At 36.9% G+C, this 17,424-nt stretch overlaps 1 protein-coding gene across 2 annotated transcripts in view; it reads right to left on the bottom strand.

Moving 5' to 3' along the window:
• Window positions 1-3,442: 3,442 nt before the first annotated feature.
• Window positions 3,443-17,424, bottom strand: part of PRRX1 (paired related homeobox 1) — an 86,969-nt gene continuing 72,987 nt past the window's right edge. The window contains exons 3-5 of one of the 2 annotated variants that reach the window (XM_074308331.1): window positions 15,190-15,371; window positions 10,577-10,648; window positions 3,557-3,716 (exon numbers count right to left, since the gene is read on the bottom strand). In XM_074308331.1, coding sequence (XP_074164432.1) covers window positions 10,594-10,648; window positions 15,190-15,371 — 237 coding nt within the window. In that variant the 3' untranslated portion in view covers window positions 3,557-3,716; window positions 10,577-10,593. Of the gene's footprint in view, window positions 3,717-10,576; window positions 10,649-15,189; window positions 15,372-17,424 lie in introns of both variants that reach the window. The other variant, XM_074308330.1, reaches the window with a different exon arrangement.

Here is a 17,424-nt window from a genome sequence, read left to right as displayed (position 1 = left end):
AAGGTTAAGTAATTTATCCAAATTCATATAGTCTGAAGCTAGATTTGAACTCAGAAAGATGAGTCATCCTAGTTCCAAGGTCAGTGCTCTATCACTGCACTATCTAAGGTATCCTCAACAATCAGAGGAACTGCATTCAAACCCTGCCTTTGACATCTACTACCTGTAGGACCTTGGACAAGTTATCATTGGAAACTTCTGTTTCTTGGTCTGTAAAATGAGAATGGCCTCAGAAGGGCTTTCCAGATGCTAGATCCTAATGCATATATCTGCAATTCTCTTAGCCACTGACCCTTTTATCTTCATCTCATTTCCCTCGATCTTCATTTCAGACTTTGTAGAACAGGGTATCCAGACATCAAAGAGACAACAGACACAAGAGCATAAAACAAGAGATGTGAGTGTTCTTTCTTTTTATTGAAAAGGAATCATTTCTATTCTAGCGCAAACACTGTATATTTTACAACATAAAGCAAGATATAATTTACATAATACATTTCTTATGAGGTCTTTCTACCCCTCAGTGTTGTTCCCTTTTCATTTCATCACCTCTCCTGGTTTCATTTCACCTATGAAATCTTCTATGGACCAGCATCTTATTTATGTGGAGGGGTGAGGCTGGCAGATAGATAGTCTATATATATTATTATCATTATTTGGGTATGGTAAAAGTGAGAAATAGGGAGATGCCTCAAGCCTTGAAGTGCTCAAGTTCCCACTTGGCACCTGACCCAGGAGCCAGAGGTCTACTCCTATAAATTCCATATAATACTTGCATTTTAAAAGTAAAAGAAAATAAATGCACAAGACCATAGTGTTTGTACTGTGTTATAATTCTTGGTGAATTGTAAAGAAAATGGATTCCAATGCTTTGGTTTCTCCAGCAGGAAAAATCCTCTTGGTTGATTGGCATTGGTAGCATTTTGAGGTGTCTGGGAGTTGTAGGCCCAGTCTTAAAATTTATCCAACCAGCACTCCGATTATGTGTTCAGGACTCTCTAGTTCTTAATTGTCAAGGGATATCAAGCTATTTTAAGGGGAAAAAATCTCATTTTGGAATGATCCTTTTCTCTCTATCTCAGAAACCTAAACACCTCATTGGAAATAATGGTGTTTCCAACACCTTCCTTGTTATACTTTTAGTCATCCACCCTCCCTGGAGGTTTCAAAATGTCCAAGATCATATACACTCTTTACAAAAGACAAATCATGACCTTGGTGTTTTTTCACAAGCTATAAGAACAAAATCTGCTAAAGAACCAATTAGGAAATGAATATGGAGATTCTTACGGTTGACATCCTCCAGCATTGTTCAAGGGTCCAGTGAGAATTCTTTTAAGTGGGTTGGGATAGGAGGGAAAGAACTCAATTGTAAATAAGATGATGTAATATGAACCTCCTTTCTATCCACCAGAATACACACAGAATCACAACAGAGATTTAGTGACAGCATGAGGGAATACATATTTGTCTGGATGGCAGTCCATGTGAAGGAATGAAATATTGTCATGACAAACTCAATCTGGTGTGTGAAGGACATGACCGATCTGCACGGGGCATATTCAGAATGTTGCATCCTCTTCACGGTCTTCACCACCTTGGCCCTCGGCCTGGGACTCTGCAGATCAACCTCAAGTGTTTTAATGATTTGCAATTTATAATGCTAGAGCCAAGCTGCTCAGGAGAAGTATGAATGAAAAACAGGGTTGTCCAAAAGAAGGCATGTGCTCATGTTGATTCTCATGAAGTCATTGCAAATTATCCTTTTGGCCCAAAGATGGGATGGTTGAGAAATCTATAAGTTTATATCAGTCTCCCCATTTTCTAATACACAACTTCAATTGTTCATAGCAAGGCAGCATTTCCCTGCTAGAAAATAAGGATGCCATCTTTCCTCCAAGGTGCTACAGAAGGAATGATTTGAACAAATGATTAGAACCTCACAACACCCCTGTGAGGTAGGTTAGTATTATGAAACCCATTTTGCAAAAAAGTAAACTAAGGCACAGAATGGTGATAGAACTCAGTTGAGGTTTCCTAGTGAGATTAAAGCACGATAGGGAAAATCAACATCAATTCACAAAATCACAAAAAGTATTTGAGCTTCTAATTGTAGATACTGATTCAAAATCACTTTTTAAAAGAAATAGCCTTTTAAAATTGGGGATTTATTTTAATGTTTTTAAGGAACTGACTTTCAAAAAATGTTTTTCAGATTACTGTTGGTTGAAGAAAAGACATGATTAAAAAGGCTTTTCTTCTTCTCTTTAAAATAACTCCCATTGTAGAGCAGGCCTTCTCATCATCCCATGTGAAATCAACTCCCTCATAAAAGGGCGTTATTCCCCTACCCTCAGTCAAACTGTGATCCCTTTAAAGTTACACTGCATCAATGAAATCTATTTTGAAAGAGTTGCCCTATATGGTCTTACCTGCAATTGTGTATCAACAAAGAAAATAACCCAGGAGATTAATGATTGATAACTTTCCCTTCATCAGAGATACACAAAATGGTGGTAGCCCCACTGGCAATCCTGATGTTTTCATCTTTGTTGCATTATATTTGGGAAACCACAAAACCAAGCTTGTAAGAATATTATATATGTATATATAATATATATATAAATATATACAGTATATATATATAAATGTGCATCTGACTCTCCTTTTACCCGTGGCACCAAGGAAGCAGTAGGCAACACCAGTTATAGATCTCAGGGTTTGGATTCTGCATAGGGCTAGTTTTCCATTTCTCTTGAATGGAGAGACTTCCCCCCATCCCCTTTCAAAAAAGGCTAATGGAAAAATTATGGATCATTTTAAAACCAGAATGGCTGATACTTTGGGGAGTGGATGGGCTGTGTCTTCTATTGTTGTTCTTGTTTTTTAAATAAGGCTTAATGCTCTGAATCAGCCAGGAAGAGATCAGGATAGGCTAATGACCCACTCTGGGCATTGCTGCTGTTTTCCAGAAGCTATCCCACAAAACCTGCTCATGCATTGTAAAGAGAGAATCAGGGAGTAAGTCGGGTTTCTAGGGAAGAATACAGGCACTTTAGAAAGACTTTGGCAATCTTGAGAGCCCTCTGAGCTTTTTTAAACACTGAGCTGGGCAGAAGGACAGGGAAGGCACTAAGGCTCAAGATGGGTCAAGGGTATAGGAACTTTTTCTGCATGTCTATATAGTTCTGCTGTTATGAAATTTAAAAAAAAAACCAACTTAGAATAATGAGGGATGGGGTGGACATAGCTGAAGAAGCTTGCGTTATACTGAGCAAAGCATAGGTGAATGGAAATAAAAATAATCAAACACAGGAACAAATGGTAGTGATATCCCAATGGGAGGGGAAACATTTGTTAACTAATTTTTTTTTTCAGTTTGCTCCTCTCCTGCTTTTCTCTGCTATGGTCCCAATATTTAGTTCTGCATTCTTTGTCTGTCTGTTTGTGTTTGTTTGTTTTCCCCAGCAGACGAAGCAATGGACAGAGCAAGGTAGGTATCTTATGGTGGCTTTCTGTTTGACTTTGTTTCTGGTTTCTTCTTAGGTTTGTTTTTGAGTGTTTTTGTTTGTTTTTCTCAGTTGACTGTTGGCACCTGGTTCCTCTGTAAACTATATTCCTTTGCCTTCAGTCTCAGGTTGGCAATGCTGTTGGCCATGTTCATGCCCTGCGCGGGGCTAGTGTTGGCACATGTAGCAGAATAGGTAGCCATAGCACTGTAGGGACAAAGGAGAGAACAGGGAGAAGAAGAGGCGTTAGTCTCAGGAAGCTCAAAGTCTTTGCCAAATGACGCTTGGAAACCAATTTCAGTGGTTGGGGATGGGGCGGGCCATGGTGGAGAGAACAGATGGGTGGGGGTGGGGTGAGAAGAAGGAAAGGCATTTGCTGTGTTGGCTCCAGTGAGCAGTGATTAATTTCCAAGAAGGAAAACTTACTGTTGAATGGCAAATGTGTTTTGTCAGTTAATCGTGAAAAACACTTCTCAATCTCCCTGCCTATACTTCTGATCTTAGGAACCGTCACTGGGGGAAATCAAACACTTAGAAATAAGGTCCAGACAATGAGTGGAGCAGGAATATGAACCACGTCATCCAACAACCCAGAACTCCCCTGTTAGGAGCTCTGGATTTCCTTGGCAGACAGGTCCACATAGCTCATGGAGCTAGAACCAGAACCTGAGACTATCATCACCATTTCAGGAATTTTAGGTCTGTATAAAGTACCCTTCCTAACTACTAATGAAACTAACAAACTTTTCCCCTTTAAAACAGATCCTTTGGAGGTCTCCTCAGCACTAATAGTTCTGAATTCAGGCACCAATGTCTTAAGAGTTATTCTTTTTTTTTTCTAGTTATTCCCATCACTGAGAAGTATATAAAATTGCATTTTATTGTCAAAACTTGTAATTAAGATCTCAAAACCTCAAAGCTTTTGTACTGAAATTTGTAATTAGTGGTTTTTTGTTAGCTTTAGCGAATGCACATGTACACACTTACATGTCCTTAAGAAGAAAACACATATACAAACATACCACATAAATGACTCTATGGTTTGCTACAGAATATTCATCACTTGAATCTCTTCAAAAAGAGACATTTAGATTCATTGAAAATGCTCCTATTTTTTTAATCCAACAAAATCATTTTCAACTGGAAAGGATGTTCATAGATGGAAAGACATGTGCTTTTCTGTCCTTTATATTCCAATAGGATTCTAACAACCACCAGGGAGTTTATTGTTCTGAGACTCAAGTGGCAAGACCAAAAAAGAGAGAAAAAGAACTTCTTCCCCAAGACAGATAGAATGTAACTTTAAGGCTCATTAATAATTGACCAAAGAGAGGGGGAAAGGGCTCACCATGCAGACAGCGACTCTCCCTATTGCATCCAGAATCAAATATAATAGCCTTTATGTGTCATGTCAAGCTCTTCACAAACTAGTCCCTTCTTCCTACCTTTTCTTGCATATTACTCCCTTCTATGAACTTTACTATCCAGCCACAGAGGCCTACTACAGTTCCTTATATCTAAATCCCCAAGTTTTTTGTACGGATTGTCCATGTCTGAAAAGCTCTCACGCTCCTTTGCTGCTTCTTAGAATCCTTGGCTTCCTTCAAAACTCAACTCAAATCTTGTTTTCTATAAGCCATTTCTTAATTCCTTTCCCAACAGCCAACTGTTAGAGCCCTTTCCTTTGAGGTTGCCTTTCTACTCTATATGTATTTTATATATACCTATTTATTTACATGTAGTCTTTCTTAGGTGAAATCTCTAAAAGTAAGGATAATATTCTTGCCTTATTTATATTATTAGTATTTAACACAATCCCTTGTAAGAGTTTAACAATTGCAAGTTGAGGGGCAGCTAGGTGTAGGTGGTGCAGTGGTTAGAGCATCAGCCTTGAAGTCAAGATGACCTGAGTTCAAATCTGGTCTTAGACTTTCTAGATGTGTGACCCTGGGCAAGTCAGTTAACTCCCCCCCCCCCCAAAAAAAAATTCTAGTTGACTGATAGACATTCTTTAGGATGAGAAGCTCTCAAGTCATTTCACGTGTGCATGTATACACAATTTATAGATATGTGGGTGTGTGTGTGTATATATATATATATATATATATATATATATATATACCTATGTAAATAAATGTGTATCTATATATAGTATATGTGCATATATATACACATATGTACAAATATAAGTAGAGACTTAAAGACAATTATTTTTCAAGTAGTAGGTGTTAGTGCGATATGGGGGGGAAATGACGTTTCTTCCCTCCCTCTTACCCATCACTCAGAAGTATCATCATAATTACAAAGATAGCTTTACCATTCAGAAAGAATTGATTATTAAAAGACAATTGTAAATCTCATCCCACTATTTAAGTTATGCCTTTCCAAGCATGACAAGGAATCCTATCCAGTTTCAAATTCCATAAACATATTGAATTCCCATGTGAACCAATACATCTCAGTAGCAGATGCTACTGGAATTATTAGCATTCTTATCTAGCATACACTTAAGTAACCAAGTTCTTTGGAAGGGACTAAAACAAAGAGCAACAGGATTTAATATCTACACTCATCACCTATTAGCCTAATACTGGTTTAAACTTTTAATTACTGGGGCAGCTAGGTGGCAAAATGCATAGAGCACCAGCCCTGAATTCAGGAGGACCTGAGTTCAAATGTCGTTTCAGACACTTAACACTTCCTAGCTCTGTGACCCTGGGCAAGTCACTTAACCCCAGCCTCAGGGTGGGGAAAAATTTTAATTACTTAGCCTCTTTTTATTCTACTCACAGTAAAGTTAAAAAAAAAAAAAAGTTTGAAATAGGTCTGAAATCTCATATAAATCAGACAAAAAGGAGTTTCTAGGTAGACTTTTGAACTTTCATATTATGTGGCATTGATGAATACCAGTCCATTTTTCTGAAAGTTAGGAAGAAACTAAAGTTCTTTTTTGTTGTTTATTTGTTTTCTTTGGTCTGCTTTGGTTGGTTGGTTTTTGTTTTTGCCTTCATTCTATCATTTCTACCCATTTAAACTTCATTTTAATGGGGTGATTTGGCAGGGGAGATAGGTCAGGAGAGAAATGTTCAATGACAGAAGGAAAGTATGGCCCTTTTCTCTATCAAGAGGAGGAAAGAAGAGTCAATTGATATCAGAGAAACAGTTTTATTTAAAAGTGATGGCAGTTTTAAAATTTTGATGAAGATTTTCATTTTTAATTGGAAAACTAACCAGCAAAGTTGCTTTACTGACTAGGTTTATCATGGGATATTTTTGCCTATGTATCCAGACACCACCATGGTAAATTTTATTATGCGATTAAGGTTCTTTCGAAGTTATCACACTAAAATTTGCTTCAACATGAAAGCTGACTAAATACTTCTTTATCTTAGAGGCAAATTATAGAAATGAAATATATCTTTGAAGCATAAGAATATGTGGCCTTGTGAGTTCACTTTCAATTAAATGGTACTAAAAGATACACTTTCACCAAAAGTTTCTTATAATAATATTTCAATTACTATTTGTCGTAATATTTCAAAACAGTGAAATGCTGGTGATTATAGCCACTGCTCCTGTAATAACAACCATAGGTGTTATTACACAAAGACTCTGATATTCTAGAATATTGTATGGTTATAGTAGTTAGTGTTCACAAAGCAAATTTTAAAATTATTAGTGCAATTCTATACTAGGTTGGTAAATGGTATAATCCCATTCTGTTCCTATTGTCTAGAAAGTCAGATATGACATAGTGAATAATGTCTGGGTTTAATTCCTACCTCTAACACAAATTATTTGACCATGGTTTAACCTCACAGTGTCCCAAGGCAACTGTATAAGACTCTAAGGTAATATAGCTTACTGCTCTACCTCCATGGGGAAAATTTCTATGATGGAAGTTCCCCAAATGATTGAAATCACAGATACCAACCAAAATACCTAGAGCTAAAAGAAGTAACCTAATTCTCTGGACATCTCATAATATCAGTCCAAACAACAGCAGTGAGTCAGAAATAACTAGCTTCTGCTCAATCCACTAGAGCAGTTATTACTTTATGCCTATAAACTCCAGTGGCATTTTGTTACACTTTACAAGAGCATGTCTTACCCACAGGATTTTGCATCTCCCTTTTAGTGAATAGCAAGACCTCCTTTAGACTCTTGACTTGCTCATGCAAACTCATCAGCCATAACACAGGAGAGTTTGTGGGTTGTGTTTACAGATTGCTTGATGACTTCTGATTGAATGAAATTTCAACAAAGGGGCTAAGGGTAAATAGAAAACAACCTGCTTCTTTAAGTATGTGTGGGGGGGTGAAAAGATGCAGAATGATCCCTAATACAAGAAAGTCTATGAAGGATCATTGGATCTCCAAGTCATCCCCTTCTCTATGGCCTTTTCTCAAGAAAGAAAAAAAAAGTATATCAGAGATTAACTTTATTTTACTTTTTCTAAGGCAGAAAATTTACAAATATGACTACTTATGTTTCTTGTCTTCCTATCCTACAGAACTATTCAAACCCAGCCAAACACTACCATTTTCTACATATAAAGTCTCTGGGATAATGCAAGAATATACTGGAAAGCTATTTTGTTTTTGTTTTTTGTTTTAATACAGACTTTAAAAGACCTTGTGAAAACAACTGAATTCTTGGTAAGCATTAACTGTGGAACTGAGTTTTTATTAGTCATGCCTTATTAATAAGAACCATGCATTTCTGTTGATTTCATCCATTAGTGTATTTCCATTTTCTTATGAACTGAAGAATTAACATATGACTGAATTCTGTGGGAAAACTGCATTTATAGAGCCTTGGCCACAGTATCAATTGAATTTTGTTCTGAGATTATAATTTCTTTTGAACTATCCCCAGAAATTTCTTTTTTTAAACTTGAAGAGTACATAAGGGAAATGAGGGATGAAAAATAATTACGTAGATTGCATCAACTGAGTTAACAATTTTGCACTGGAAAAAGGAAGGCTGAAGGTTAGTTAGACTAAAGTTCAGCAAGCTTGAAATTCTTAAGTGGAAGCTAATGGCAGAAATGATTCAGCTGAGCAGATTAGATAGCCGGCTGCCTTTTTAGGGTCTTAATATTTTTGTCATTTATTTGAAATATAGTCTAGCGAATAACTTGGAATTTGGAAGAAGAGGGTTTATAAATACTGCATCTGACCTTTACTGTATGACTTGGGCAACCTTCATGTGTCTCCAGGATCTCACTAAGTCAGCAACTAAAGCATGGATAGGCTTGCCAATTCTGTGGGTTGAAAGAATTTCCTCATAAGGAGTTGCCTACACTGGCAAGTCACATCTCCTTCATATTCAATATATGCAAAAGTTAAAGAACATTTACCATGTCTGGGTCTTGTTTCAGTGAAATCAAATTAACTTGTCAGGTTGCTATGAGAAGAAACTAGTATAAATTATTATCAATATATGTGGGGAGAAAGAGATACCTAGCATAGCTATTGAGTCTTTAAAGCAATACAAAAGTTAAGATGGGTCGTATTCATCTTTACAATTTTATCTCATTCTGATTGACCTTAGTATAGCTTCAAGTTCAGTTTAAGTGATCCTCTTGTTCTTTTGGACTTCCATTGGAATTGGAACTGGAGAACACAGATGGCTATTGGGAGCTACTCTCACATGTTGGTTTCCCAAAATAAAAAACTTGCCTAAAAAATAATAAAATCATTCTACCATCCATGCCCTGCTCCAGTTTTGCAGATAAGTAGTTTGAAGAAGCTTTCAGGGTTTTTGCTGAGATTCAAAAATTTCTGTCTCTTAATTCTTTGACAAAGAATAATAACCAGGCCTTTGTCTTTTCTCCCCAAATCATTCTCCACATCGAAAACTCACTTATAGAATACTGTCCTAACATGTTATCTGTAAGAGTGGATACTTTACTCAGAGAGTGATCACATTGCTTGAATAATAGTAGCAAAGATTATGCATGTACTCCTTACTTTGTGTAAGCCATGCTTCTTGAAAAAGTTGTGTAAATTAAGTTTTGCTCAGTCAAGTCCATTAAATACATCAGGCAATCTTATTTTTTCAAATATGATTTCTACTAAGTCTTTTATAACAAAAATCACCTTCTAATTTTGTTTGTCTTTCAAATTTTAAAATGTGAATGGAAGCTCTTTGAGAGGATGAAAGGTTTTCTTTGTTTTCTATTTATCTAACACATAACACAACTTTGTAAACATTGAAGGGTTGAACAAGTACATGTGGAATTGAATGAATATGACAATCTGGTTTCCCAAAACAGTTTATACTTGTACCATGCTTTGTTAAATGTTACTATTTCTTTGTTTAATTTTACCACTTAGATGTAATATCTGAAAACTTTCATAATTTGTACTTATCTAGATACTTGATCTGGAAAAAAAATAGTTTGTAGTTGCCTAGAATCTTCCTTTATCAAGGTATTTAGAACATTACATCTCTAATCCTTCAAACACTCCTATAAAATAGATCATAGAAATTGTGAAACAACATCATATCATGGAAATACTGCTGCATTTGGACTTGAAGGACTTAGGTTCAAATTCTAGCTTTATCATTTCCTAACTAAAATGTGATCTTGAGCAAATCATTTAACATCTCAGATAATTGTCTTATCGGTAAAATGGAGGGGAGGAGGGACTCAATTAACTTCTAAAGTTCCTTCCAGCTCTGAATCTATGATTCTATGACTGAAGAATAGATCGATGGTTTGATTTGGCTAAGGTCAAGGAAGGAGAAAGGATTTGAAGTTCAATATGTTACGTCAGCATTTTCCCTAGACTTCCTGTCTAAGAACTGTCCCTGATTTGCTTATTCTAACATCCAAGGGAAGAACATATTCTGTTCTGTTTGTTGATGGTATTCCCTACCCAAGCACCATACTGTTTAAGCTCCTGGGAATATATATATGTGTGTGTGTGTGTGTGTGTGTGTGTGTGTGTGTGTGTGTACATATATATGTATGTATGTCTATGTGCCTTTTCCTGAGCACACTACTCCCCATTCAAACCCTGCCCAAGATACCACCCTTTCCCCCACTGACAAGTTACCTTTTCAGTGTCTTCCGTTAGAATCCGTTATGAAGCCCCTCGTGTAAACAACATCTTGGGAGGGACGAAGATCTATTTTTGAAAGTGTGAAAGGGAGAAATGAGCCAAACGAGTTCAGCAGATGTCAGGCAGCACTGTGACCACGTTTAAATAAATGGTGGGATGGGGACCAAGATGAGAAAAACTGGGGAGGGATGAGGTAGATAATTAAAGGTGTCACCCCTCTCCCTTACTTCTTGTTCTGGGAGGTTTTGGGAAACCAAGCCTGTGAAGGACTGCCAGAGCCAGCTATATGGAAGACAAGAATTCACCCACAGGAGAGACTGAAAAATTCTTCCTTAACTAAAAACCAGGAGCCCAGGGATTACTAATATCTACCTCCCTAGGGGACAAATTATTAGGAAGTTTAGAGATTGATTTCCATAGTAGTAAATCTCCCTTTTACCAAGTCCATAATTTACAAATAATTCAAAACTAGGTCTTAAGATAAAATAAGAGTTTGGGCAAGCTGATCTCTAAGGTTCCTTCCAAATCTAAAAGAAATTTCCATGATCCTCAAGTTCTTCTACTATAACTCAAGACACTTCCAGAATCTTGTTAAATCTAAAGAAAAATATCTTGTGAAATTTCTGGAGGGCAGGGGCTGTTCCATTTTTGTCTTTGTATTCCTACTGCCTGGTTGAGGGCCTAGCACATAGCAAATTAATAAATGATTCTTCATTTAGTGATTTATAACAGACTTTTTTTCTCCCTTTGTGACTATATGATGCTTCAGGTAGTGAATCAGATTGAGATGGAACCCAGGGAACTGAAAAGGTTAAGTAGCAACATGGTATATTGATTATTTCCTAATTACATATACTTATAGCTCTATGCTGTCCAAAAGCTAGACTTTATCCTTCTTTTTTCCTAAAGAACATCTGGGGCATTTAGAAAGGTTCCGGAGGTCTCTATAAGGCTTGCTGCCCTTTGACTGGATAACTAAGTACATCCTGAGCTATCTCAGTGTCTCTATTTCTTTGCTAGAAGAAACAGGAGAAATATCCTAGGTTGTGAACCTATTGTGCATCAGTTATCAGAACTGGTCAGGAAAATGGACCATTTAATAGATAGAAAAAATAAGGAAACAAAAAAACTTCAGAGGTTCCCCCAATTGTAAATTTCACCCCTCTTATTTTTGAGTGAAAGTGGTGGGATTATATCTTAACTACAAATATAGCACTGTAATCCAGAAGGTTAAGCAAAGGAGACAGAAATTAAGGATAATGAGTTATAGTTCTGATACTGCTGAGTTTTGCCCTTTAACTTTGGGTAACTCTTCACCTAGAAAACGGGAGAAATTTTAATGAGCTACTACTCATAGAAGGGTCATTATTGTAAAGTGTCAGAGAAGTAACTAAGCATTGTAGTACCAGTAGTAAGAATGTCTCCAGTCCCCATAATACACAAAGATCCTAATATTTTCCACCAGTCTTTTTACTTTTCACTTCCTTTGGATCTGACTTGGGAGATCAAATGGGAATTATATGCCCTACTTGTCTTCATTATACCAGTGCATTGGTAAAATTAAAATATTAAGATGACATTTAACTTCCCTTTTTAAAAAAGTAGACAGTTTATATATAAAACACTATATATAAAATTGGGTGAGTATATGTGAGGTGTAAATGAACAAATTAGGAAAATACGCTGACGCTTTGTTCTGCTGGGATATTATTGATGAAATGATTGCTTGAAAAATTTACTTCATCCTTCTGTGCAAGACCTGGCATTGTGTATTGCTATCACTTGCTATGTATGTAAGAGAGGAACTATCCAAGAGGATATTATGGGATTATTAGTGGAAAATACTATTATTAATGTAATAGAGGTGAGAATAACACTGTAGTTTCATTGACACTATGATGATGTCCTGACATAACAAGATTTCTTCCTCTCTTCTTTGCACCTTGAAAAATTCAAGTCAGCCCTGTATCTGATGTCACCAACCTTCATGTGCCTTCCTTCTAAGCACTAAGCATTTGAGGAGGCAAGTCAGCAAGTGAAGGATGTTAGTCAATGGACTTGCAAGAGATGTTAAAATGTCCCTTCCTTTACATTTATAAGGCTGCACCAAAAGTCTTAATGAGGTTAAAATATTTATTAATTTAGAATAATAGCTTAAAAGGACATTGAGACTTTTGGGTCATCCTTGCTGTACTATTATCAATCTGAATCTTAATATTCATGCTCAGAACATGCTCAGAAGAAAAAAAAAAGATGCACACAGTCTCCTGTCCTCAGCTTTTCACCTTGTTTTGAATTCATGTCATTTGTGATTGCTTTAGATGAGATATACATATAAAAATGTATACATAGAAACATATAGGCATGCATATAGCTATACATACATATAGAAAAGTATACTTTTGTACACATCATAAAACATGTTCAAGACCTCAGTAAATCCATGACTCTGGAGAGCTACCTAGTATGATGTAATGGAAAGAGCATAGGGCTTATAGTTAGACTTGACTTTGAGCTCTGGCTCTGTCCCCTCCAAGTTGTGTGACCTCTTCTCCTTATTCATAAAATGAGGATCATAGGATTTAAGTGAGAATGGGATCCTGATCCTCCTTTTCTAGATGAAGTTATTACATCTGTCCTACCTTTATATCAAAGAATGATTGTAAGGATCTGGTGATATAATCCGTGTCAAGGGCTTTTTAGCATAGTATATAAATACTATGTTACTATTTGGGCCAATTTCAAAACATCTTATCAATGAATAAGATCTTGAGTTCCCATTTATTTAGTGACTGTAAAATGTAGTTATTCTTTTTAAGAAACAAAGAAGCAAAATATGGTTTGCTAATGTTATGCAGAGATGTGATTTCCAAAAAGTATCTGAAAGACTTTTATGGTCAAACCAATGGAAAACTGGTGCTCTAAATACTAATTCTTTTCTTAATTACTGGGCATGATTTTCCTCACATGCCTTTGGATACCTCCTCTGGGAGCAGACATGATAAAAAAAAAATTAGGATTTTCCCCATATGCGCATTTTTGTACATGGAAGACTGATGGTCAAAACTCTAGCTTTCTGGGGATTGTTGCTTGTTGACTTATTTTCTGATTAGTACAGTTAGCACATGAAAACATATTATATCAGTTCTGATATTTTACATCAGGGAATTAAGTTTAGCAAGAACACTTTCCCTCTCTAAACTTAGGAAAAGGCCTTGATTATAGATAATTATCTATAGTCAAATATTACATTTGAGTCCTGGTTCTGCCTTTTTACAACTGTGTGATTTTGGCCAAGTCAATTAACCTCTCTGATCCTTGAGTTTCCTCATTTGCAAAAAGAGAAACATAGGATCATGTTCTAACAGAAAGACTCTTGAGAATCATATATCAAGCACACATCATTATATGAATCAATCATTAGCTTTAGAAATAGGATAAATAGAAGCATAACAGATTAATGTGCTAATTGGTCTTCCTTTATTGAAAACAGACTTGTTTCAGTCATTAGGCATTGCATATTGACATTGAAAGCCTAGGTATAGGACCAAGTAATTTGAGAGGTTATCTACAAGAATATAGGTCCACTATTTTTGATCTGGTCTCTACTTTATCCTAATTAGTTACTTTTGGCTATGAGTGACACATCAGCATGATCCCATATGGAATAGTTTTAGCTCATAATAAGAGTGATGTTTGTCTGCAGTCCTATCCATCCCCTTCCTCTCAGCATTAATTAACATTGGCTGTCCAAGCAAAATGTGTAAAAGCTGATATTCCCTCCACAAGAAAGGAAACTGGATCCCATTGGGTGGAGTGTGTGTGTGTGTGTGTGTGTGTGTGTGTGTGTGTGTGTGGTGTATGTAAGTGAATATGTGTTTAGAAATTGCACTTCTGGAATATTAGAGCTGTATGATGAAAATTTGGAGAGGAACTCCCCCATTTTTACATACAAATCACCTCACATAATAATTATGTTCCATCATGAGAGCCCCATGGGAACTAAATGAGAGCTAAGAACAAGAAAGGAAAATAACTTTAGATTACATAGCCATCCCCATCTACTATGAAAGGAACTATGGTCACGAAACCAGTCAGAATTAGCTTGATTTTTTTCTTTTTTTGCTTTTATTCTAAAACATTTGTTGTTAACATGACAGTTGCCTTCCATACAATACTTGGAGCCTCAACTACCTTGACATTATGCAAGTTCCTATTTGACCACAATAATACAAGAATCCTTGGATTTATAAGGGATAATGGGGGAAAAGAGGGAGGTTTGCTCCAGGATGGTTGCAGGAGGGAAACTGGGCAAGTCTTAATCATCTTTTCTGTGGAATCCTTTCCCCATCCTCTCCCTTTTCAGTGTTCATGAGTCCAGAAGAGACTGCTGATGGCCTGACCCTCTCTCTTCTGCCCCAAACCCTGCTCCTGGGGCAACTAGTATTCTCCCGCAGAAAGCTGGGGGTGCCAACAAGATGAGTGTCTTTGGAGAGGCTAACCCAGAAAGAAATTTCGGTCAGCCACACAGGCAGCATGGATACAACTGCAGTAAAAGCATGTGGAAGTGGAGCAAGGGAGAGTGTGCCATTCAATCATTCATTCACCTGTACGGAGAGGCTGTCCCCCAGGAAAGATAGTCGGTGGGTCTTGGAGCAGGACGAGGTACAATAGGCTGTTCCACTGCAGTCACATCCCCTGAGTAGGATTTAAGGAGGGAAGCATTTTTATTGGCCAGCATGGCTCTCTCATTCCTGCGAAACTTGGCTCTTCGGTTTTGAAACCACACCTGGAAGGAAGGTGACAGAGAGAGGAAGACAGAGAGAAAACAAAAACAACAACAACAACAAAAAGTTACACAAATGAAATTCTCTTTAACTTATTCTTTGCTGTTTTTCTCTAAACACTGAGAGCTTGCAATTTTTTTTTCCTATCATTTTAGTGCTCTGATCTTGGATCCCCAGTGACCCATGATGAAAGGCTCATTGTGTGATCAGTGGGATGTGGTACTAAGAAGTCCTTTGATTATTTTAATTTTTACTTCAATTTCCCCTTATTTCCTTCTGCGTTATTGTTATCAAACATTTAGTACCCCTACTACAACCACCTTGTATTTACCTCACTTGTATACGCTTTTATGTGTGTTCATACAATCCAATTCTCTGCCAATAGAATATTGGCTCCTTAGGGTCAGGGACAAGGACTGGACCTGTGGTATTATTGGTATAGGGAGCCAAATGGGTACCTTTTCTACAACTTAAGAGTCTTAGAGAGTTACCCTGAGAAGCTGACTGGCTCAGGGTCACAAAGCCAGGAAATGTCAGAGATAGAATTTAAATAGAGGTCTTTTTGACTCCAAGGGTAGCTCTCTGACTTTTACTTGTCATTCTCATCTTCCCTTACACAACTCTCTGGACTTTCTCATCTCTCCACACACTTTCTCACCCAATTTCCTTTAGCTCCCACTAGGTGAGTAATCAATTCTATGCAAAAAACCTCCAACCTCAATCTCTCTCATACATTCTGATTCCACAACTTTCCTGATGTTCAATTTGCAATTTCTTATAAACATCTCAAAATCAACATGTCCATAACAGAACTCATTTTTCTTCTCAAACTCATCCCTCCTCTAAACTTCCCTCAGTCTTTAAAGTGTATCAGCTAATCCCTAACCTCTCAGTATTATTCTTAATTCCTCACTGTCACTCTTCCTATATTCACACATAGAGACATTCAACTACCAAATCTTGCTATTTCTATCTCTCCAATATCTCTTGATTGGAACCCTACCTTACACATCCTTATGACTATGACTCCAGTTTGGATTCTCATCACTTCCTGCTCAGATTATTAAAACAACCTCCTAATTTTCTCCCAGGCTGAAGTCTCTCACAAAACTACCAAAATGATTTTTCTAAAGTATAGGTCCAACCATATCACTTAGCTACTCAATAAACTCCAGTATTTTCTTAGGAAAAACATTGTCTAGGATCAAATATGAACTCTTCTGTTAGCATTTAAAGCTCTTCACAACATGGTCCCAAACTACCCTTCCATTTTCATTAGGCATTACTCCTCTTCCCACAGTCTATTGTCCAGTCAGATTAGCTTTCCTTTCCTCACATGGGATATTCTATTTCTTATTTCTATTTGTGCCATCATGCTGATTTACCCCATTCTTGGAATGCACTAATTCTTTACCTCCAGAAATCCCTGATTTCCTTATAAATTCAGCTCAAGAAATATCAACAGGAAGTCTCTCCTAATCCTACTCTCCCTCCCCAATTCCTGATATTCTGCTCTCCCCAAGTTGACTCATTTGTTTTATATTTATTTATTCTGTACATCTTCATTCATGTATTTTTTTGTCTCCCCCAGTAGCATGTGACCTTTGTGAGGGTAGATACTGTTTCATGTTTGTTTTTCTATTTCCAGCACCTAGCATGGTGCCTGGCACTTCCTAGGGGATTAATAAATGCTTGTCACTCAATTTATTGGCTTTGAGGCAGTTCTGCTGCTTTTTGAATTATAGAATTATTTGTACTCTGTCTTTCCTTCCTGCAAATAACCAGCATACATCTCTCTCTTGTTGAATGCCAACCAATGGTAGAATCTTGATCAGGGTTATCTCAGGAATTTTTACATACACAGAGCTCTTATTTTTCTTCCTCATAACCACTCTGTGTCTCTGAAATACAATATTCATTTCATAATACTTCCTGAATGCCCCTCTAAGTGATTAAAGAAACATCTCTAAATTATTGAAGGTGAATCCAAACCAAACAGTTTTTCCTCCTTTCATGTCTTGATGTGTATTTTAGGGCTAAGTACTGAGCTTCTTT

Source organism: Sminthopsis crassicaudata, chromosome 4 (assembly GCF_048593235.1).
Source record: "Sminthopsis crassicaudata isolate SCR6 chromosome 4, ASM4859323v1, whole genome shotgun sequence".
Taxonomy (NCBI): Eukaryota; Metazoa; Chordata; class Mammalia; order Dasyuromorphia; family Dasyuridae; genus Sminthopsis; species Sminthopsis crassicaudata.
Note: the sequence above shows the minus strand (reverse complement) of the source record. Positions and strands in the feature narration are given on the sequence as shown.